Raw genomic sequence first — 23,205 nt, 5'->3', positions numbered from 1 at the left:
TTGCAGCGAAATGGGCGAATATTCAAGTGAATAAGTGCGAAATATTGTTTTTAGGAAATCGAAGGTATGGATTCATGTAAACCATCTACAATTTCACATATCATGTTTATTATGGTGTCGAAGAAACCCGCACAATACCATAACAAATAAGTTTCTCGTTCCTCTGATTTATTTTTGGTCAAATGCTATAACATAAAGCATACACTATGTAAATTAAAAATTAAAAACATATCTATCGAAAATTGAAATATATTTTATATACATGTATATAACAGAGTTAATATTTTACCTAGCTGGCGTTAATGTTTGGACGTGATATTGTTATGCGTAAAATGTATTTTCTACTTGGTTTTGAGTGAGTGAGTTGACTTGTGTTTGACACCCCTGTAAAACAGTATGTCGGCTTTATGTGTGAGGAAAGTCAAGCTTTACACATTTACTAGGTTGGTGAATTCTATGAACATAGGTATGTTTTTGGCAAACCACTTGACAATCCAGTGATTACATCATGAGCATCGATCTACGCAATTGGGATACGATGACAAACGATGACAAGTCAGCGAGCCTGATGACCCCATCCCATTAGTAGCCTCATGCGCATGCAGAGTCGCCTCTTATCCGTATCTTCACGGGACAATTAAGTGTGTGAACTGGGTTTAACACCGCTTTGAACTGTATTCTAATTACACACGACGTGTCAGCCTAATGAAGGAGGAAGGTCCGAGGTGATGCAGATCTCAGACATTTGCATATTGGTAAAACCCAAAACCACGGGTTTGGTGCTGACAACCCTAGAAACATAATCGAGGCGAACCGGGATTGGAACCCACGACTATAGGTTTCAGGCGTGCCAAAGGGACGTAACTCTGCACAGCGAATTGCGGCGCCTTATAGACGACCGGGTCACCCGTACCCCTTGTTAATTAAGAGTATGAGAAATAGTAAATGAAATATTGAGTGGTGTTCATTATATTCTGCAAACTTTTATATATAAATAAGGAAGGAAAAGTCAAATCTCAAATTATTTCCCACTAAAATAATTAAATGTTTGCTCAATGAATATTTTGATCACTTTGAACAACGAATTAAACGTTTCAATGACAAACTTTATCTCGATAACAGCCATATTGACACAGCATCGTAAACTGGTAAGCTATGTGTTGCAGTGTTACCTGTCACCATCTGAGTAACTTCCTGCTCAGGTAGCCCGCATTAATGCATTGTTGCACTTTTGTTATCACAGTGACAACACACAAGTGCCACAAGAATGCACAAAATCCTCTAAATTTTGCGTCGGTTTTGTATTTGTATTGATTATATGGCACGAAATGAGTGAGTTGGACTTTACGACGCTTTTAGCAATATTCCAAGATCTAGGTTAGATTCGGTCTTCAGCAACCCATGCTGCTAACGGGATCAGGTGGTCAGGGTCGGTGACCTGGTTGATGCACGACATCGTATCTAAACTCCGCAGATCGATGCTCATGGTGTCACTTGATTGTCTAGTCATATAGCCGGAACATTGCTGAGTGCGGCCTGAAAGAAAAGTAACCCCGACAAACTCACTAGTGGACAGTCTTTGAACATTACCTTCGGCACTGTCGTGCTAGGTGTAGGGAATATAATCACCGGTGCATTGTGGGGGAACTCTAGTACCGATGACGTCTGCTTCAGAGCTGTGACAAGAGTTGTCCTTCCATATATCCTTGACCTTGGACTCGGCAAGTGTACCAACAAACAAACAAACAAACAATGTTTATTTGTCAAGAACATTTATTCAGTTTCGGAATATGTTAACAGTTCATCTCATTAAAATCAGGCACATAAACATATACCGAAACGGAATAAATGTTCTTGAGAAATAAATATTGCTTGCTTGTTTGTTTACATGTACACTTGCCGAGTGCTAAATTGGCTCCATCGCAAACGCACCCCTTGTGTCCTTACAGTTATGATATGTACGTACGCACGCATCCAAACCTAAACGTACAATGCAATTACTATATAGTCCTATGCAAACTTGGGTAAGATGTAATTCACTCATTCAATGAGTGAATGTTCCTATACTGAGGATGTCATGGAAGAATGTATTTAATTTTACAGAGCATGTATGAGTCAGTGGCTGCGTGAAAACTAACTCTGGCGCGACAGAGACGTTTAAGACCACATCAGGTGTGCGACAGGGCTGCATCCTGAGTCCCCTACATTTCATTTTCTTTATGAATGAACTTAGTGATGCTATTTATGAGAAATGCAGTAATGGGATGATTGTAACTCAAGAAATTAATTATCTACTTTTACTGATATAGTTGTGCTGTCTTATACAGTGAATGGTCTACACAAGCAACTGAACGCTCTACAGCAGTTTTGTGACACTTGGGGGCTAGAGCTTATCCTAAACAAGTAAAAAAAGTTGTATTTAGAAATGGTGTTAAAGTTGCGCAAAAGGAAAATCGTCGTTTCGTAATGCAAATATGAGAGTTGCTTCCTATTATAAATATTTAGGTTTAATGTTTCCCTAACGGTTAAATTAGTCAATGGCCTGCAAAACGCTTGCTGCTCAGGCCAAGAAAGCACTACTCCCAATCTATGGACTAATTAAAAAACCCAAGTATGTTACACTTTCAACAGCCAGTAACACATTTTGAAACAAATATATTATCAATTCTGGTATATGGTGCAGAGATTTGGGGCACCGGCTATTTGAAGAAAATGAAAATGTTGATGCGTCAATTTAAAGAAAATTCTTGCTGTTGGAAAGTTTGCTGCAAAGAAAGTTAAACAAGGGAAGACTATATTCGTCCAAACCCAGATAAAAGTAATTAAATATCGGATTAAACGTATACGTATACCACATTGTCGTTACCCTTACCAGAGATACCGGTCGCTGGTATTTTTAGATAACAATGGCAACCAAGCATGGGCATCCGGTGTCAGAATACCAATATTTTCTTGTGGTATTCCTGTTTGGAATAAGTTATCATTTGTTTCTTCCTTTAAACAAAGACTCGTTGATATCAAAATTGGTCGGAAAGTATTAGATCCTCTCACTTTCTTTCACATTATGCTTCCATTAAATCTGTGTTTGAACCTGAGGAATATATAACATTAAATGATTAAATCCCTTCTACGAGCGATGTGTAAGTTTAGAATCGCTTTACATTGTTTACAAATACAAGATATTAGGAAAAATAAAGACATATAGACTGTTCAGATAGTAGTTGTTCATATTGTAAATCTGTGTCCATTGAAGACGAGTACGATGTTCTGTTTATCTGCGATGCCACTGCTTCCCAAAGAATGAAATATTTGACACATTTAGAAAATACATACGTAAATCACCATGTACAATTTACTCAACTCAAATGATGTTCTATTAAGTCAGTAGCCACCTTTATCATACACATTTTCTATAAGATTTCAAAGTGTTGTTAGTCTAGCTAATGGCATGTCAGTCACGTGACTACCAACTTTATTCTGTTCTCTGAATTGTACTCAGGGCCACAAGGCCGAAATACTGAATGAACACGTCTGTCTGTCTGTCTGTCTGTCTGTCTGTCTGTCTGACTGTCTGACTGTCTGTCTGTCTGTCTGTTCCTTTTAAGGTGCTTGGCGATGAAGTTCTCTCCAAATACAAAATCGATATTTCACTCGAGTGAAATAACACTGTATGCGGAAACTTCCTCCAGGCTACCTCAATGACACCATGGAGTTTAGTGTAAGATAATTGAAATCATGCAAAAAATATACGTAATTTATTGAACATTTGTCTTTATGAACCATTTCACCCCTAAAATAAACACTAATCTTGTGTTGAATGTCAGGAAGAGTTGTTCGATCTGTTCGACCTTTCCTTGTTTATCAAGACAAGGAAGTATACTCCCCATCTGGCTATAGTAGAGGCTTTGTAATAGATAAAAGTGACAATACCATAATCATAAGAAATCTCAGCTAAAAGCAGAGTGCATTTTACGATTCTGGCTATGTCATAAGTATGCGTTCATGAATCAATATCGAATAGCGATGATGCAACGAAGGATACCAGTGGAGCCGGTGTCACCGTGATATTTAGGATATTTTGAATAACAGAGGTCAACCGAATCTATAGAGGTATAAACGGAAGTATTAGTTTGACATGCGTGTTCATGTGTATGCGGATATCCCCACTCGGATCCGCTCGGCTCATTCCGCTGGCATAACTCGGGCAGCAATGGAGTAGTGATTTTGCATGATTTATTATGAAGGCCGTTTTAAAGAAAACAATAACTGAATTAACTGCCTTGTGTTATGTGGCAGGAAATACCGATGTAGATTTGTTTGTTGTGTTTGCCAGTGGCAGGAAACTGAAACTCACGTAAAACATCGAATTCTGTTCCTAGACTGAAACAGGAAGTGTGATATAGAGTTACCCCCTTGGTTGTTGAGTGAGAGAGAGAGAGAGAGAGAGAGAGAGAGAGAGAGAGAGAGAGAGAGAGAGGGGGGAGAGAGGGGGGGGGCGGACAGACAGACAGAGACAGATTTGGTTCGAGACGTCTCGCGATGTGACAGTTTCTAGAAGGTTGGCTGTGTCTATATAATAAGGGCGACATGAGGGAGACTCGGGCCTTTTAAACCTGACATGCGTCTTATCTAGTTGCCAAGTCGTCTACAACAACCCATGCTTACCTTAAAAAGCGACTAAGAGGCGACTTACGGGATCGGGTGGTCAAACTCGATTACGTCATTGTCAACAATCGATTCCGGAGATGCAAAGTACGCAAATACCGGTCTTCATTGGGCGTAGTTACTCTGGGTCTGCATGTTACCTGTCTGGTGCCTGCCGGGTCCATCTGTAACGTTGCATCAGGTTAGTTACAGCAACACGGGAGCAACCACCAAAATGGCAGCAACCACGGCCTGGGTGGCTCCCATCTGTACTATGCTCAGGGGCCCCATGAAGATCCGGGGTAGAATAGGTCTTCAGCAACCCGTGCTTGCTGTAAAAGGTGACTATGCTTGTCATAAGATGCGACTAACGGGATCGGGTGGTCAGGCTCGCTGACTTGATTGATGCATGTCATCGTATCCCAATTGTGTGGATCGATGCTCATGACATCAATCACTGGATTGTTGGGTCCAGACTCGATTATTTACAGACCGCCGTCAAAGAGCTGGAATATTGCTAAGTGTGGCGTTAAATAACAAACAAACAAACTTGCCAAGTGAGTATTTCCAACACGACTGTTTTTTTTAATTGATAACTGAAAACTGAGTGTTTCAGTAAACTAGTAATTTGTTGACTATTCATTGAACTTCAAGTACGGTCAATTACTCCATATATAGCTGGAATATTGCTGAGTGCGGCGTCAAACAACTAACAAACAAAGACGTGGAACCCCCTCATCGGATGTGTACAATCACCTGCTTCGTAGTCACGCGTTGTACTGAGGTGCTTCACTTCCCACAGGGTCTGAGCCCACTTGCACCAAGCGATCTTAGGGCTACGACTATTGTAAGCCTATGTTAAAGTATAGGAGTTATGATCATCTTAGTTCTAAGATCGCTTTGTGCAAGTGGGCCCTGGTACTGCAGACAACGAATCTTGCAGCGTAATAATATCACAGAATTAAGACAATAACACTGTCTGCCCATCAGCACTTTTATTGCATATTGAATTTTGTGTTGACAATCGGGAACTTAAGAAAGATTGTGGCCGAATACCTTTAAAGTTAGACCAAGTTTCCTTTTTTCTTTAACAACTATTATAGATGTATAACTACTTCACAGTATGATCATCCACGGTGCACAACGCTCTCACAGCTAAGATAGACAACTCTCTCACAACCGAGTTGAACATGTCTCTCACAACAAATTATAAATATAGGTTTCACAACTCTCTTACAACTTATTATGTTGGGATTACATCTCTCACACAACTAAGGTGGACAAATCACTCTAAGCTATGCATATAGGGTGTACAACCGATTACAAGTAAGTTTAGGTGACCCTATGCTTAGTATACGTTCAGGATATATTTCACTATATTCTATATTGTTGGTCTTTTTATTCATAAATAAGATGTTTTTTTATTAATCATATCAGATATTTTAGTTATATTTTCATAAGCATTTCAACTCAATTGGATTTTTTTATCAACGATTTACGTTTTTCCCCTTGTTTCTTTTGAAGCTTTTTAATCTATATTTTCACATTTTTCAGTTTTATATTTATAAGCATTTAAAATCAATTGATTTTTTTTAAACCCATGAATTAATTTTTTTTCTCTTTTTATTATTGTTAAGTTTTTGTATAACTCTTTTTAACAGACCCTTCATTACCATTTGCAACCACGTGACAGGTACATTTGGAAAACAAATAAATGTATGTGTAATACATTCAGAACAAAGCAGGTAATATGATATTTACAGGATCAGGCACACAACCTCAAGGTAAATAGATTACCCTATTCACGATACACAGGCTACATGAAGACGGACGTCCACTAAATATACATGAGATGTAGGTACATGAGGAGACACGCCCAAATAACATGCATCGGATGTAGCTACAAGATAACGTTTGACAAACACCAGCTACAGCTACATGATAAGGCACGACCATTAATAGACACCGGATGTAGCTACATGATAAGGCACGACCATTAAATAACCATTTGATGTAGCTACATGATAAGGCACGACCATTTAATATACACAGGATGTAGCTACATGATAAGCCACGCCCGTTTTATACACACAGGATGTAGCTACATGATAAAGCACGCCCATTTAATATACACAGGATGTAGCTACATGATATGGCACGCCCATTTAACATACACAGGATGTAGCTACATGATAAAGCACGCCCATTAAATATACACAGGATGTAGCTTCATGATAAGGCACGCCCATTTAACATACACAGGATGTAGCTACATGATAAGGCACGTCCATTTCACATACACAGGATGTAGCTACATGATAAGGCACGACCATTTAATATACACAGGATGCAGCGACATGATAACGCACGACCATTAATATACACAGTGTGCAGTTACATGATAAGGCACGACCATTTAATATACACAGAATGCAGCTACATGATAAGGCACGACCATTTAATATACACAGTGTGCAGTTACATGATAAGACACGACCATTAATATACACAGTGTGCAGTTACATGATAAGACACGACCATTAATATACACAGTGTGCAGCTACATGATAAGGCACGACCATTTAATATACACAGGATGTAGCTACACGATAAGGCACGTCCATTGAATATACACAGGATGTAGCTACACGATAAGGCACGTCCATTGAATATACACAGGATGTAGCTACATGTTAAGGCACGCCCATTTAATATACACAGGATGCAGCGACATGATAAGGCACGACCATTAATATACACAGGATGCAGCTACATGATAAGGCACGACCATTTAATATACACAGGATGCAGGCACATGATAAGACACACCCATTTAACAATGACACTTGCGCTGTGCCTGTAGTCATCGGCACTGTCTTGGCCTGACATAGATACCTGCATTGTGTCTGGGCCTGACATAGACACCTGCACTGTGTCTGGGCCTGACATAGACACCTGCACTGTGTCTGGGCCTGATATATACACCGGCACTGTGTCTGGGCCTGACAGAGACACTGGTACTGTGTCTGGGCCTGACAGAGACACCGGCACTGTGTCTGGGCCTGACATAGACACCGGCACTGTGTCTGGGTCTAACACAGACTGTGTCTAGGCCTGTGATGGTCCTCCACAAATGAAGAACCGGGACATGAACCTCTGCACTCGCTTCTGTCGCTTTTCTCTGCGTTGTGTCTTGTCCTCGTCTCCACCTGCAGACAGGAAACAACACTTCAGACAAAGGACCTCGGACAACCAAAGACAGTAACAGTGTTTCGCTTCTGTTATGTCAATTTTACCATCCAGACCAAGTTGAAGAAATCTACAACAAGGTGCAGCAAGAACATGTTACTGAGGTGACAGGTCTCCATTATTTTGATTTCTCTCCGGCAAAAGAGAATAGTAGGGCGTTCTTTGCTTTGTGAAACCATTAACCAAACACGACAAATACTCCTGTACTCACCGCTGGTGCAGCCTCCGGATGCTGAGCTGGATTTCTTGAGGATCTGGACCCGAGTCGCCCTCCCCCTTGTCAGGCGCCACCACGTGCTCTGGTAAGAAAAGTAGATTGATATTTCAGCGGATATCATCATGACGAAAACAACAAGGAAAATATCACTTAGTTGGGGCCGACCATTGGTTCTTCTGGGAGTATTCTAAAAACGTTTCCCCAGTCTTGGAAAAAGGCAAAAAAATAATTAAGTTTCGGGTTTTACCCCTCAAAAATGAAATTCTTCACTTGAGCGTTCACTATAATGGATCCGTAGAATTGTTTCGTTTTTCCTTAAGATGCCTTGTATGTCTTGAAGCAATGAGAGTCGCTGTGTGATAAGAGCACGGACATCACTGGACTCACCTGAAACCGGTTCCTCAGTCTGGTCAGGAGAGAGTCCACACCCAAGTTGCTTGCAACTTTTGAGACAGAAACAAGAATCTTATATATATATATATCTGTCACTTCGTTATCAGCAAATTTGCTTCATAGGAAAAATAATAATTGCAAAACTACTTAGAGAAAATACTTTTATGTAAATACACCTGTCATAATTCATATATGTTTCAGCTCATCATGTTGTGTTGGTACAATGTGAAGTAGCAGGAATATTGTTAAAAACGACAGTCACTCACTCACTCACTCACTCACTCACTCACTCACTTTTGACATCTCTGATGATGTTCCAACTACTGGTGGAATCTCTTACCGTCATCATCCCAGACGATAACAGAGGACACCCAGTCCGACATCGGCTGCTGTCTGTCAGAGACCCACGCCTGGTCCAGCATCAGCTTACGTATGTGTAGTGCGTCCTGGTGAAAACTGTTCGACTCCCTGGAGTCGGTAAACCACGATTCATCGCTCCTGTTTGCCAGGGATATCTCGGACACTGTTTCAGCGACTGGGAAATGAACGTCGACAGATGGCTCCCTGGGGGAAAGTCTGGGCTGAAGGTGGTCCTTCGCGAAGGGGTCGAATACTTTCTCCGAGTCAGAGGAGACGCTGCTTAGAATTTCAGACGACAAGACAGATTGGCTGGACCCTGTAAGAGACCTTGGGTGTGGCAATGGAGATGACGTTGGTGAAGTGTAGCAACTGTCATCTTGTTTGTCAGATCGACTTTCAGATTCACGAGGACTGCTCCCAGAGAGCGAAGCAGATGCTCCAACAGATTCACGAAGACCTTTGCGTGATGGAGATGACGACACGTCTGACGCCGATGTCTCCATGATATATTTGTAGTCTCCAGGTTTGATGGAGTTATCTACCCATACTGGCTTTTTGGCGGAAGCTTCAGGTCTCCGAGGACTAGTCTTGGATGACGACGATGGAGAGGAACTTAAGTCAGATGCCGATGTTGACATGGTGTAACTGTAGTCCTCGGAATTAATTACTGCATCTTTGCCCTTCTTTCTTTCAGCAAGTTCGACAGAGGACATTGTGGGCTTCCTGGATGTCACACTGTTTTCACAAATAGTATTTGTTATAAAAACATCAGTTTTCGGCTAGGTTTGATCAAGCAATTAAATCTGTGTTACGTAAGACATATTTTAACAAATTTTAGTTAGGCTAAAGATTTTAAAAAGCCATCTGCATAACAAAGTTTACGTCAGTGAGTAAAAAGTGTAGTCTTGGCCCAAGAAAATCAGAATCGAGAAAAGTTAATTACATGTTGCAAAATCGGAAAAAAAGATAACACAAAATCAAGTACCATGTATATGTATACATTCAATGCATATCAAGTGTGAAAACTATACGTCAGCATATTGATATGTCACAGAGTGTATACGTCTAGGTGTGATAGGTGCAGTGTCCTAAAAAATATGTTTCTTAATATAAACACTATCTTATCACTGGTATTCTACCATCTTTGTTTGAAATTTATTTCTACCACCATCGGAAGAAAACTTACAAATAGATATCAGGACCCGCGCATGTGTAAGTCTGTGTTATGGTATTGGAGTATAGTATATGATCTTGGGTTCGAATCCCGGTTCGACCCGATTATGTTTCTAGGTTTTTTGGCACCATACCCATGCTCGTGTGTTTCCCCAAAGTGGTAAACGTCTGAGACCTGTATCACTCCGGCCTTTCCTTCCACAGTAAGCTGACACGCAGTGAAATAACTGGAATCCTTTTAAAAGTGGGGTTAAAACCAACTATCGCGCTTATTTAGCGTTTTAAAAGATCTGTTTAAAGAAAATTAACCATTTAATCAGTTGAACCACGAGGACAAAATGTTAAAGATAGAACAGATTAATCTGTACTCGGCTGATGTGGCCTCAGAAATTGATAAAACCGTTGATCCTAATACACATCAAACATTTTCTTACCGCAACCTAACATCAGACACGGTCGTGTTTTGGGGAAACAATATGGAGCTATTAAATACAACCGCTGGAAGTCTAGAAAAGAAAGTAGTATACTCTGGTACTTACCTGGAAGGTGTCCGATCTGTACGGGGTGTAATATACTGATTAAACTTCTTAAAACACGAGAGCGGCCTTTGTGCTAGCGGTCTCGCAGAACAATACTACGAAGTGATGAACTTTGACCTGTGACGTCATGATACTATGACGTCATTGTAACATGAAAATCGACAATAAGGTGTTTTCAATGTTGAAACTAATTTAGTTGATGGCTGTCGGATGCTCATAATCAACGTTCCTTTGATTGATAGTATCAATGACCCCCTGTCATCTTCTGTTGGTGTTTAACAAAATGTTTGAAAAACGTGTTCCATTAGAGTTATCTCCCTTCGTTCGACATTCAAACAAGCAAACTCCAGTTCAGCGCGACCCTTCTTCGTTTCCTTGCGGTATATTAGGAACAAGAGAACGATGTAAGGGATGTATGGAGCTTGTAAATAAGAAAGTTGGTATCCTTTGTTATATTTGCATGAAGTTCAGTCGGACGAAAAGGAATAACATAAACCCCGATCATTGACACTGATGATTCTGGGAAAAAATGACCATGTATTGGTCTGTATCATAGATTGTGAATATGTGTCGAAAATAACTGTTTCATCTATTTATCTATATGATTTTTAACCTTTATCAATCTGGTTTGTTTAATATCAAATATGTGATATTTAGCTTGTTTCCTTACTGCGCAGTGTTTTAATGAATACATAATTTGTTCTCATCCCCATATGGCTGATACATTGCCGTTGTAACTCTCTCACTCTCAAGTATTAACTATTACTTTCCATTCAATTCATGCGATCAAGACGCCGCGATATAACTGGAATACTGTTAAAAGCGGCGTTAAACCCAACTCACTCACTCATGAGATCAAGTAAACAGACCCGAACAACGCGAGCAGGCCCTGAGTTGTTGGCAATATTCCAGCTATACGACGGCGGTCTGTAAATAATCGAGTCTTGACCAGATAATCACATTGATCCACGCAATTTAGATACAATGACATGCATCAACCAAGTCAGCGAGCCTGACCACCCGATCCCGTTAGCCGCCAAGCCGACAAGCATAATCGCCTTAAACGGCAAACACGGACTGCTGAAGTCCTATTCTACCCCGGATCTTCACGGGTCCCCTGAGTATGGTACAGATGGGAGCCACCCAGGCCCACGTTGCTAGAACTTTTGGGAGTGCTCCCGTGTTGCTGTAACTACCCTGATGCAACGCTACAGATGGACTGGGCATACACCAGACAGGCAACACGCAGACCCAGAGTAACTACGCCCAATGGAGACCGGTGTTTGCGACCTTTGCATCTCTGGAATCGATTCTTGACAGTGACGCCATCAGCGACGAATGCCTTTTGGCGTATGGTAAGTCAACAGACAGTGACCAGGCGACTCGGATCTCAAGGATATAGGCCTTACAGTCCTTATAGAGGACAGTTATTGACAGAGCAACATCGTCGTCAGAGGATGGAGTATGGTGGAGGGGGTGCACTGTGGGGAGGAATTTGCTGGCAGGAAAGAACACCACTGGTCATCGTTAACAGCTCAGCGTTACATGGATGACATTCTGCGTCCGATTGACCAAACGTTCCTAAAACAGCTACCACGCGGTGTTCTTTATCAGCACGACAACGCCAGCCCCATGCAGCCTGAATCGTACAGAACCACCTTGTAGCCAGCAACGTCAACGTGTAGCCATGACCTGCACCCTCCTCCAGACAGGTACCCCAGAGACCTATAGCTGGAATACAGCTGAAATATTGCTAAGTGCGGCGTCAAACAACAAACAAAAACGTGTAACTTCCTCATCGGATGTGTACAATAATGTCACCTGCTTCATAGTCACGTGTTCGTAACTCAGGGTCTGAGCCCACTTGCACCAAGCGATCTTAGTGCTACGACTATTGTAAGCCTATGTTATAGTATAGGAGTTCTATAGGTCTAAGATCGCTTTGTGCAAGTGGGCCCTGGTACTGCAGACAACGGATCTTGCAGTGTTATCAATTATATCACAGAATTAAGACAATAACACTGTCTGCCCATTAGCATTTTTATTACATATTGAATTTTGTATTGACAATTGGAAACTTAAGAAAGATTGTGGCCGAATACCCCAAAGTTCGACCAAGTTTCCTTTTCCCTCTAACAACTATTATAGAAGTATAACTACTTCACAGTACAATCTTTCACGGTGCACAACGCTCTCACAGCTAAGATAGACAACTCTCTCACAACCGAGTTGAACATGTCTCTCACAACAAATTATACAAAATAGGGTTCACAACTCTCTTACAACTAACTTTGTTGGGATTACATCTCTCCCACAACTAAGGTGGACAAATCACTCTTAGCTATGCATATAGGGTGTACAACCGATTACAAGTAAGTCTAGGTGACCCTATGCTTACTATACGTTCAGGGTATATTTCAATATATTCTATATTGTTGGTCTTTTTATTCATAAATAAGATGGGTTTTTTATGAATAATTTCACATATTTAAGTTATATATTTATAAGCATTTCAATTCAATTTGATTTTTTTATCCACGCATTAGTTTTCCCTCTTTATTTCAGTATATTTATGTTTTGAAGCTTTTGTATTCCTCTTTTTATCTATATTTTCATATTTTTCTGTTTTATATTTATAAACATTTAAACTCAATTGATTTTTTTTTAAACCCATGAATTAATGTTTTTCCTCTTTTATTATTATTAAGTTTTTTATAACTCTTTTTAACAGACCCTTCATTACCATTTGCAACCACGTGACAGGTACATTTGGAAAACAAATAAATGTATGTATAATACATTCAGAATAAAGCAGGTAATATGATACTAGTATTTACGGGATCAGGCACACAACCTCAAGGTAAATAGATTACCCTATTCACGATACACAGGCTACATGAAGACGGACGTCCACTAAATATACATGAGATGTAGGTACATGAGGAGACACGCCCAAATAACATGCATCGGATGTAGCTACAAGATAACATTTGATAAACACCAGCTACAGCTACATGATAAGGCACGGCCATTAATAGACACCGGATGTAGCTACATGATAAGGCACGAACATTTAATAGACACCGGATGTAGCTACATGATAAGGCACGAACATTTAATAGACACAGGATGTAGCTACATGATATGACACGACCATAAATACACACAGGATGTAGCTACACGATAAGGCACGCCCATCTAATATACACAGGATGCAGCGACATGATAAGGCACGCCCATTAATATACACAGGATGTAGCTACACGATAAGGCACGAACATTAATATACACAGGATGCAGCTACATGATAAGGTACGACCATTTAATAGACACAGGATGTAGCTACACGATAAGGCACGTCCATTTAATATACACAGGATGCAGCGACATGATAAGGCACGTCCATTTAATGTGCACAGGATGTAGCTACATGATAAGGCACGTCCATTTAATGTGCACAGGATGTAGCCACGCGATAAGGCACGCCCATTTAATATACACAGGATGCAGCTACATGATATCGCACACCCATTCAACATACAAAGGGGGCAGCTACATGATAAGACACACCCTTTTAATATACTCAGGATGCAGCTACATGATAAGGCACGCCCATTTAACAATGACACCTGCGCTTTGCCTGGTCCTGACATAGACACCGGCTCTGTGTCTGAGCCTAACATAGACACCTGCACTGTGTCTGGGCCTAACATAGACACCTGCTCCGTGTCTGGGCCTGATAGAGACACCTGCACTGTGTCTGGGCCTGACAGAGACACCGGCACTGTGTCTGGGCCTAACACAGACTGTGTCTAGGCCTGTGATGGTCCTCCACAAATGAAGAACCGGGACATGAACCTCTGCACTCGCTTCTGCAGCTTCTCTCTGCGTTGTGTCTTGTCCTCGTCTCCACCTGCAGACAGGAAACAATACTTCAGACAAAGGACCTCGGACAACCAAAGACAGTAACAGTGTTTCGCTTCTGTTTTGTCAGTTTTACCACCAAGACCAAGTTGAAGAGATCTACAACAAGGTGCAGCAAGAACATGTTACTGAGGTGACAGGTCTCCATTATTTTAATTTCTCCGGCAAAAGAGAATAGTAGGGCGTTCTTTGCTTTGTGAAACCATTAACCAAACACGACAAATACTCCTGTACTCACCGCTGGTGCCGCCTCCGGATACTGAGCTGGATTTCTTGAGGATCTGGACCCGAGTCGCCCTCCCCCTTGTCAGGCGCCACCACGTGCTCTGGTAAGAAAAGTAGGTTGATATTTCAGCGGATATCATCATGACGAAAACAACAAGGAAAATATCACTTAGTTGGGGCCGACCATTGGTTCTTCTGGGAGTATTCTAAAAACTTTTCCCCAGAGTCTTGGGAAAAGGCATAAAAATAATTAAGTTTCAAGTTATACCCCTCAAAAATGAAATTCTTCACTTGAGCGTTCACTATAATAATTGACCCCTAGAGTTGTTCCGTTTGTCGTTAAGAAAGATGTCTTGTATGTCTTGAAGCAATGAGAGTCGCTGTGTGACAAGAGCACGGACATCACTGGACTCACCTGAAACCTGTTCCTCAGTCTGGTCAGGAGAGAGTCCACACCCAAGTTGCTTGCAACTTTTGAGACAGAAACAAGAATCTTATATATATATACATATATATATATATATATATATATCTGTCACTTCCTTATCAACAAATTTGCATCATAGAAGAAAAAAATGATAGCAAAGCTACTTAGAGAAAATACTTTTATGTGAATATACCTGTCATAATTCATATATATGTTTCAGCTTATCATGTAATGTTGGTACAATGTGTGATGCCTATTTTTGATATTAAACGACACTCACTCACTCACTTTCGATGATGTTCCAACTACTGATGGAATCACTTACCGTCATCATCCCACACGATAACAGAGGACACCCAGTCCGACATCGGCTGCTGTCTGTCAGAGACCCACGCCTGGTCCAGCATCAGCTTACGTATGTGTAGTGCGTCCTGGTGGAAACTGTTCGACTCTCTGGAGTCGGTAAACCACGATTCATCGCTCCTATTTGCCAGGGATATCTCGGACACTGTTTCAGCGACTGGGAAATGAACGTCGACAGATGGCTCCCTGGGGGAAAGTCTGGGCTGAAGGTGGTCCTTTGCGAAGGGGTCGAATACTTTCTCAGAGTCAGAGGAGACGCTGCTTAGAATTTCAGACGACAAGACAGATTGGCTGGACCCTGTAAGAGACCTTGGGTGTGGCAATGGAGATGACGTTGGTGAAGTGTAGCATCTGTCATCAGGTTTGTCAGATCCACTGTCAGATTCACGAGGACTGCCGTGAGAGCTCCTAGAGGGTGAAGCAGATGCTCCAACAGATTCATGAAGACCTTTGCGTGATGGAGATGATGACACGTCTGACGCCGATGTCTCCATGATATATTTGTAGTCTCCAGGTTTGATGGAGTTATCTACCCGTACTGGCTTTTTGGTGGAAGCTTCAGGTCTCCGAGGACTAGTCTTGGATGACGATGGAGAGGAACTTAAGTCAGATGCCGATGTTGACATGATGTAACGGTAGTCCTCGGAATTAATTACTGCATCTTTGCCCTTCTGTCTTTCAGCAAGTTCGACAGAGGACATTGTGGGATCCCTGGATGTCACACTGTTTTCACAAATAGTATTTGAAATTAAAAAAACCATCAGTTTTCGGCTCGGTTTGATCAAGCAATTTAATCTGTATTACTTAAGATATATTTTAATAAATTTTAGTTAGGCCATAGATTTTTAAAAAAGCCATCTGCATAACAAAGTTTACGTCAGTGAGTAAAAAGTGTAGTCTTGGCCCAAGAAAATCAGAATCGAAAAAAGTTAATTACATGTTGCAAAATCGGACATTTCTTTTACACAAAATCAAGTACCATGTATATGCATACGTTCAATGCATATCAAGTACGAAAACTATACGTCAGCATATTAATTTGTTACAGAGTGTATATGTCTTCGTATTTTCTGATTTACAGGTACCTATAATTACGTATGTACCTGCTTTGCTAGAAAAATAGGTACAGTGTCATGAAAAATAAGTTTCTTTAATAAACACTATCTTATCACTGGCATTCTACCATCTTAGAAGTTTATTACTGCCACCTTCGGAAGAAACCTTACAAATAGATATCTGGACCCGCGCATGTGTAAGTCTGTGTTATGGTATTGGAGTATAGTATATGATCGTCCCGATTATGTTTCTTGGTTTTTCGGCATCATGCCCATGCTCGTGTGTTTCCCCAAAGTGGTAAACGTCTGAGACCTGCATCACTTCGGACTTTCCTCCCACAGTAAGCTGACACGCAGTGAAATAACTGGAATCCTTTTTTAAAGTGGGGTTAAAACCAACTATCGCGCTTATATAGCGTTTTAAAAGATCTGTTTAAAGCAAATTAACCATTTAATCAGTTGGAACACGAGGACAAAATGTTAAAGATAGAACAGATTAATCGGTTCTCAGCTGATTTGGCCTCAGAAATTGATAAAACCGTTGATCCTAATACACATCAAACATTTTCTTACCGCAACCTCACATAGTATCAGCCGTGTTTTGGGGAAACAATATGGAGCTATTAAATACAACCGCAGGAAGTCTAGAACAGAAAGTAGTATACTCTGGTACTTACCTGGAAGGTGTCCGATCTGTACGGGGTGTAATATACTGATTAAACTTCTTAAAACACGATAGCTGCCTTTGTGCCAGCTGTCTCGCAAAACAATACTACGAAGTGATGAACTTTGACCTGTGACGTCAGGATACTATGACGTCATTGTAACATGAAAATCGACAATAAGGTGTTTTCAATGTTGAAACTAATTTAGTTGATGGCTGTCGGGTGTTCATAATCAACGTTCCTTTGATTGATAGTATCAATGACCCCCTGTCAGCTTCTGTTTGTGTTTAACAAAATGTTTGAAAAACGTGTTCCATTAGAGTTATCTCCCTTCGTTCGACATTCAAACAAGCAAGCTCCAGTTTAGCGCGTGCCACCTTCGTTTCCTCTCGGTATATTAGGAACAAGAGAACGATGTTTGGGATGTATTGAGCTTGTAAATAAGAAAGTTGGTATCCTTTGTTATATTTGCACGAAGTTCAGTCGGACTAAAAGGAATAACATAAACCCCGATCATTGACACTGATGATTCTGGGAAAAAATGACCATGAATTGGTCTGTATCATAAATTGTGAACATGTGTCGTAAATAACTGTTTCATCTATTTATCTATAGGATTTTTAACTTTTATCAATCTGGTTTGTTTTATATCAAATCTGTGATATTTAGCTTGTTTCCTTACTGCGCAGTGTTTCAATGAATACATAATTTGTTCTCATCCCCATATGGCTGATACATTGCCGTTGCAACTCACTCACTCACAAGTATTAACTATTACTTTCCATTCAATTCATGCGATCAAGACGCCGCGATATAACTTGAATACTGTTAAAAGCAGCGTTAAACCCAACTCACTCACTCATTCGATCAAGTAAACAGACCCGACAACGCGAGCAGGCCCTGAGTTGTTGTTGTTTGTTGTTTAACGCCACACTCGGCAATATTCCAGCTATACGACGGCGGTCTGTAAATAATCGAGTCTGGACCAGACAATCCAATGTTTGATATCATGAGCATTGATCCACGCAATTTAGATACAATGACATGCATCAACCAAGTCAGCGAGTCTGACCACCCGATCCCGTTAGTCGCCTCTTACGACAAGCATAATCGCCTTAAACGGCAAACACGGACTGCTGAAGTCCTATTCTACCCCGGATCTTCACGGGTCCCCTGAGTATGGTACAGATGGGAGCCACCCAGGCCCACGTTGCTAGAACTTTTGGGGTTGCTCAGGTGATGCTGTAACTACCCTGATGCAACGCTACAGATGGACTGGGCAGACACCAGACAGGCAACACGCAGACCCAGAGTAACTACGCCCAATGAAGACCGGTGTTTGCGAACTTTGCATCTCTGGAATTGATTCTTGACAGTGACATCATCAGCGACGAATGCCTTTGGGCGTATGGTAAGTCAACAGACAGTGACCAGGTGACTCGGATCTCAAGGATATAGGGCTTACAGTCCTTACAGGGGACAGTTATTGACCGAGCAACATCGTCGTCAGAGGATGGAGTATGGTGGAGGGGATGCAATGTGGGGAGGAATTTGCTGGCAGGAAAGAACACCACTGGTCATCGTTAACAGCTCAGCGTTACATGGATGAAATTCTGCGTCCGATTGACCAAACATTCCTAAAACAGCTACCACGCGGTGTTCTTTATCAGCACGACAACGCCAGCCCCATACAGCCTGAATCGTATAGAACTTCCTTGTAGCCAACAACGTCAACGTGTAGCCATGACCTGCACCCTCCTCCAGACAGGTACCACAGAGACCTATAGCTGGAATACAGCTGAAATATTGCTGAGTGCGGCGTCAAACAACAAACAAACACGTGTAACTTCCTCATCGGATGTGTACAATAATGTCACCTGCTTCATAGTCACGTGCTCGTACCTCAGGGTCTGAGCCCACTTGCACCAAGTGATCTTAGTGCTACGACTATTGTAAGCCTATGTTATAGTATAGGAGTTCTATAGTTCTAAGATCGCTTTGTGAAAGTGGGCCCTGGTACTGCAGACAACGAATCTTGCAGTGTTATCAATTATATCACAGAATTAAGACAATAACACTGTCTGCCCATTAGCATTTTTATTACATATTGAATTTTGTGTTGACAATCGGAAACTTAAGAAAGATTGTGGCCGAATACCCCTAAAGTTAGACCAAGTTTCCCTTTCCCTCTAATAACTATTATAGAAGTATAACTACTTCACAGTACAATCTTTCACGGTGCACAACGCTCTCACAGCTAAGGAAGACAACTCTCTCACAACCGAGTTGAACATGTCTCTCACAACAAATTATACAAAATAGGGTTCATAACTCTCTTACAATTAACTTTGTTGGGATTACATCTCTCACACAACTAAGGTGGACAAATCACTCTAAGCTATGCATATAGGGTGTACAACCGATTACAAGTAAGTTTAGGTGACCCTATGCTTACTATACGTTCAGGTTATATTTCTATATATTCTATATTGTTGGTCTTTTTATTCATAAATAAGATGGGTTTTTTATGAATAATTTCAGATATTTTAGTTATATTTTCATAAGCATTTCAATTCAATTTGATTTTTTTTATCCACGCATTATTTTCCCCCTTTATTTCAGTATATTTATGTTTTGAAGCTTTTGTATTCCTCTTTTTATCTATATTTTCATATTTTTCAGTTTTATATTTATAAGCATTTAAACTCAATTGATTTTTTTTAAACCCATGAATTAATTTTTTTTCTCTTTTTATTATTGTAAAGTTTTTGTATAACTCTTTTTAACAGACCCTTCATTACCATTTGCAACCACGTGACAGGTACATTTGGAAAACAAATTAATGTATGTGTAATACATTAAGAATACAGCAGATAATATGATATTAACAGGATCAGGCACACTACCTCAAGGTAAATAGATTACCCTATTCACGATACACAGGCTACATGAAGACGGACGTCCATTAACTATACATGAGATGTAGGTACATGAGGAGACACGCCCAAATAACATGCATCGGATGTAGCTACAAGATAACATTTGATAAACACCAGCTACAGCTACATGAAAAGGCACGACCATTAATATACACAGGATGTAGCTACATGATATGGCACGCCCATTTAACATACACAGGATGTAGCTACATGATAAAACACGCCCATTAAATATACACAGGGTGTAGCTACATGGTAAGGCACGACCATTAAATGACCATTTGATATAGCTACACGATAAGGCACGACCATTTAATATACACAGGATGTAGCTACATGTTAAGGCACGACCATTAATATAGACAGAGTGAAGCTACATGATAAGGCACGACCATTTAATATACACAGGATGTAGCTACATAATAAGGCACGACCATTAAATAACCATTTGATGTAGCTACATTATAAAGCACCACCATTTAATATACACAGTGTGTAGCTACATTATAAAGCACGACCAAGTCATATACACTGTGTGTAGCTACATGATAAAATATTAAATAACCATTTGATGTAGCTACATTATAAAGCACGACCATTTAATAAACACAGTGTGTAGCTACATGATAAAACATGACCATTAAATAACCATTTGATGTAGCTACATTATAAAGCACGACCATTTAATATACACAGTGTGTCGCTACATTATAAAGCACGACCAAGTCATATACACAGTGTGTAGCTACATGATAAAATATTAAATAACCATTTGATGTAGCTTCATTATAAAGCACGACCACTTAATAAACACAGTGTGTAGCTACATGATAAAACATGACCATTAAATAACCATTTGATGTAGCTAAATTATAATGCACGACCGCTTAATATACACAGTGTGTAGCTACATGATAAAACACGACCATTTAATATACACAGTGTGTAAGTACATGATGTGGCGCGCCCATTTAATATACAAAGGATGTAACTACATGATGTGGTACGCCCATTTAAAAGGCACAGGATGCAGCTGCAAGGTAACATTTCATAAACACCTTCTACAGCTACATGAAAAGGCACGACCATTAATATACACAGTGTGTAACTACACGATAAGGCACGTCCATTTAATATACACAGGATGTAGCTATAGGATAAGGCACGCCCATTTAATATACACAGGATGTAGCTATGGGATAAGGCACGCCCATTTAATATACACAGGATGTAGCTACAGAATAAGGCACGCCCATTTAATATACACATGATGTAGCTACACGATAAGGCACGCCCATTTAATATACACAGGATGTAGCTATAGGATAAGGCACGCCCATCTAATATACACAGTGTGTAGCTACATGATACAACACGACCATTAAATAACCATTTGATGTAGCTACATTATAAAACACGACCATTTAATATACACAGGATGTAACTATATGATAAGGCAAGCCAATTTAATATACACAGGATATGGCTACACGATAAGGCACGCCCATTTAGCAGTGACGCCTGCACAATACCTTGGCCTGACATAGACACCTGCTCTGTGTCTGGGCCTGACATAGATACCTGCATTGTGTCTGGGCCTGACATAGACACCTGCACTGTGTCTGGGCCTGACATAGACACCTGCACTGTGTCTGGACCTGACATAGACACCTGCACTGTGTCTGGGCCTGAAATAGACACCTGCACTGTGTCTGGACCTGACATAGACACCTGCACTGTGTCTGGGCCTGAAATAGACACCGGTACTGTATCTGGGCTTGACATAGACACCGGCATTGTGACTGGGCCTGACATAGACACCGGCACTGTATCTGGGCTTGACATAGACACCTGCACTGTGTCTGGACCTGACAGAGACACCTGCACTGTGTCTTGGCCTGACAGAGACACCGGCACTGTGTCTTGGCCTGACATAGACACCTGCATTATGTCTGGGCCTGACATAAACACCGGCACTGTGATTTGGCCTGACATAGTCACCTGCATTGTGTCTGGGCCTGACATAAACACCGGCACTGTGTCTGGGCCTGACATAGACACCGGCACTGTGTCTTGGCCTGACAGAGACACCTGCATTGTGTCTGGGCCTGACATAGACACCGGCATTGTGTCTTGGCCTGACAGAGACACCTGCACTGTGTCTGGGCCTGACATAGACACCTGCTCTGTGTCTGGGCCTGACATAGACACCGGCACTGTGTCTTGGCCTGACAGAGACACCTGCATTGTGTCTGGGCCTGACAGAGACACCTGCATTGTGTCTTGGCCTGACAGAGACACCGGCACTGTGTCTGGGCCTGACATAGACACCGGCACTGTGTCTGGGCCTAACACAGACTGTGTCTAGGCCTGTGATGGTCCTCCACAAATGAAGAACCGGGACATGAACCTCTGCACTCGCTTCTGCAGCTTCTCTCTGCGTTGTGTCTTGTCCTCGTCTCCACCTGCAGACAGGAAACAATACTTCAGACAAAGGACCTCGGACAACCAAAGACAGTAACAGTGTTTCGCTTCTGTTATGTCAATTTTACCATCCAGACCAAGTTGAAGAGATCTACAACAAGCTGCAGCAAGAACATGTTACTGAGGTGACAGGTCTCCATTATTTTAATTTCTCCGGTAAAAGAGAATAGTAGGGCGTTCTTTGCTTTGTGAAACCACGACAAATGCTCCTGTACTCACCGCTGGTGCCGCCTCCGGATGCTGAGCTGTATTTCTTGGGGATCTGGACCCGAGTCTCCCTCCCCCGTGTCAGGCGCCACCACGTGCTCTGGTAAGAAAAGTAGGTTGATATTTCAGCGGATATCATCATGACGAAAACAACAAGGAAAATATCACTTAGTTGGGGCCGACCATTGGTTCTTCTGGGAGTATTCTAAAAACGTTTCCCCAGTCTTGGAAAAAGGCATAAAAATAATTAAGTTTCAAGTTATACCCCTCAAAAATGAAATTCTTCACTTGAGCGTTCACTATAATGGATCCCTAGAATTGTTTGGTTTTTCCTTAAGTAA

General features: G+C 41.1%; 2 protein-coding genes across 2 annotated transcripts; both read right to left on the bottom strand.

The window, feature by feature from the left end:
- Positions 1-7,752: 7,752 nt before the first annotated feature.
- LOC139475341 (uncharacterized) lies at positions 7,753-9,576 on the bottom strand. Its single transcript, XM_071258566.1, has 2 exons — positions 8,844-9,576; positions 7,753-7,853 (listed from the first exon to the last, which is right to left on the bottom strand). The coding sequence occupies exons 1-2, from the start codon at positions 9,574-9,576 to the stop codon at positions 7,753-7,755; spliced, it is 834 nt and encodes a 277-aa protein (XP_071114667.1).
- Positions 9,577-14,387: 4,811 nt separating this feature from the next.
- On the bottom strand, positions 14,388-22,498 carry LOC139475340 (mucin-22-like). Its single transcript, XM_071258565.1, has 6 exons — positions 21,706-22,498; positions 17,247-17,262; positions 15,477-16,237; positions 15,140-15,195; positions 14,738-14,825; positions 14,388-14,488 (listed from the first exon to the last, which is right to left on the bottom strand). The coding sequence occupies exons 1-6, from the start codon at positions 22,496-22,498 to the stop codon at positions 14,388-14,390; spliced, it is 1,815 nt and encodes a 604-aa protein (XP_071114666.1).
- Between the last annotated feature and the right edge of the window lie 707 nt (positions 22,499-23,205).

This window comes from Haliotis cracherodii, unplaced genomic scaffold, assembly GCF_022045235.1.
Source record: "Haliotis cracherodii isolate W230 unplaced genomic scaffold, xgHalCrac1.p SCAF_3, whole genome shotgun sequence".
NCBI lineage: Eukaryota > Metazoa > Mollusca > Gastropoda > Lepetellida > Haliotidae > Haliotis > Haliotis cracherodii.
Note: the sequence above shows the minus strand (reverse complement) of the source record. Positions and strands in the feature narration are given on the sequence as shown.